The following is a 2111-nucleotide window of genomic DNA, read 5'->3' as shown; positions in this document are numbered from 1 at the left end:
GTTTCTCGCGCAAGTGAATTCCCGTCGAATCGAAAACTATAATTCCTTTTGAAATTTTTCATACGATCGTTTCATCAATAAATATCGACCATCGACGTTTCCAACAATCGTCGTTTCATTTATTCATGGCAAATTTATTTCTGCGTTTATTCGCGATCAAAATCCGAATGTAACATGATACTATAAATTATGTATACGTAATCAATATTTATTTTCACAGTTTTATGCAGAACAATCGTGTACGATTTTAATATCCGTTCCGCGAATAGCCAGGTAAATGTTTGGAATGGAAGCGTAATCGACACAGCGCGGCTCGATATAAACCGTATGAAGCAAGTTCTTGTTTTACAACCTTAAAATTGCGCCCGAGTACCGATCGAGCGAATTTTTTCCGACGGTACCTCGTACGTCGGATCGGATTGCTATCCGAAAAGAGGGATTACGCAATCGAGGAAATCGCGGGGGAGCTACGGGCATTGTTGTTCCGCCGTTTTCGATCAGCCCGGCCGGGCCGCTGCCAATTAAATCTGCCGACCGGATTGTAACGCGATAGAGAAATTGAATTTTCGACGAAACCAATAAAAGCGTCGCCGCCCTCGCTAATCGGCTCCGAGCGTACGCTTCCGGCCAGGCGACCAGCTAAAGAGTGATTTGACCCCGATTCAAGCGCGATTAACGATACCTGCCCCTCGCGTGATATCACGATGACAGCCGGACGGGTTAACAGCTCGGATTAATCGCGTAGAAAGTCGATTTCCACCATTCGCTCCTCGCGTTTCAACGCCCCACAAAGACAAAGCAAATTCGTTTCGATAGATTCATTATCAACAGTAGTTTTCACGTTCACAGACTTATGGTTACGATCCTAAGTTGCCGAAAATTAATTACTATGTTCGAAATGCGTTTTATGGTTGAATTTTTAATACCAGACATCGAATATTATATTGAAATCTTCAATACATTAATTTTATGTAAAAGTAGTACAGATTTAATTCTGTTCAGACGCCGGGGAGACTGTAGATAAAAATGGACAGTCTAATGGAAAACATAAAACGAGCCCCAGTAGGAATATCGAAGTTACGCTCGGTAGGAAATTAGGGTGAATTTTTAACGACCACCGAGGCCCATAAATTCCAGTCCGTCGAATGATAGATGCACGAGGAGAGGGGTGGCCTCTTACTTTCGCGATAATACCAGGCATAAAGGTAGTAATTACTTCAGGACTAATTACTTCGGCAAGTAACTTGTTTCGTAATACCATACTGTTCCATAAACAGGGTATAGGTGCCGGGCTTAAAATTTCCCGCTGCGTTCGTTATTAACGGGTGCTAATTAATTACGATCATTACGCCAGAAATCTTCGAGTGGAAAGACAAGCTTGGTAATTAGGTGAATAAGCAAGATGTGCACTCTTTAGTTTTCATAAAATTTGCATATTCCGATGTGAACGATTTTGCATTTCGCAGCAGAAGGAATTAGGGAAGAGAATTATAATAAATCTGTTTATGAAAATCTGCGATTTAAAAATCGATAGTATCTCGATCGATAATTTTTGTATTATGATAGTCGTAAGGAGGGATAGAACTTACCACTGCCGGGTATGTACAGGTTCAGATAGAGGCAGTCCTCGCTTTGGTTGGTCAGGAACATGTAGAGCCGCTTCAGTTGTTGGTATCTGCCCAGAGGCATTTGCAACAAAGCAGCTGTGTCATTGCTGATGTCTGGGAAGTGCTGCGGGCAAACCGCGCCGAACGAATCCGCTAGTTTGATGCCGTCCCAGGGGATCGGCGAGATCGGTGGCCGGAAACGTAAATCTCCTACGGGAGGCGCAGCGTATGGGATACCGCGGAACACTTCCACCGGGTCCAAGTGTCTGCTGTTCAAATCCTAGAAAAAGTGACACACCGGGTATACCCGAGTTTATCGTCTTCGATTTTCGCATGTAGTTTACGTCAGACAGAAAGTCTCCTCAAAATCTTACTGTATCTCCTTTAAATTAAATTAACAATTTTTTTTACATAAAAAGTGCATTCGAAGGAAATCTTTATTTTTAAAATATATAAAAAAATCGACAGGATATCGAAAATTCAATTCGCATTGCTTAAACGATA

General features: G+C 42.1%; 1 protein-coding gene across 1 annotated transcript in view; it reads right to left on the bottom strand.

Annotated features, from left to right (window-relative positions):
* Window positions 1-1589: 1589 nt before the first annotated feature.
* LOC108624714 (neuroligin-4, Y-linked-like) overlaps window positions 1590-2111 on the bottom strand; it is a gene marked incomplete at its 3' end in the record, with an annotated part of 60945 nt that continues 60423 nt past the window's right edge. The window contains exon 5 of the mRNA XM_018024189.1: window positions 1590-1887. Coding sequence (XP_017879678.1) covers window positions 1590-1887 — 298 coding nt within the window. The remainder of the gene's footprint in view (window positions 1888-2111) is intronic.

The sequence above is a fragment of the Ceratina calcarata genome, unplaced genomic scaffold (genome assembly GCF_001652005.2).
Source record: "Ceratina calcarata isolate Rehan_Ccalc_2016 unplaced genomic scaffold, ASM165200v1 scaffold327, whole genome shotgun sequence".
Taxonomy (NCBI): Eukaryota; Metazoa; Arthropoda; class Insecta; order Hymenoptera; family Apidae; genus Ceratina; species Ceratina calcarata.
Note: the sequence above shows the minus strand (reverse complement) of the source record. Positions and strands in the feature narration are given on the sequence as shown.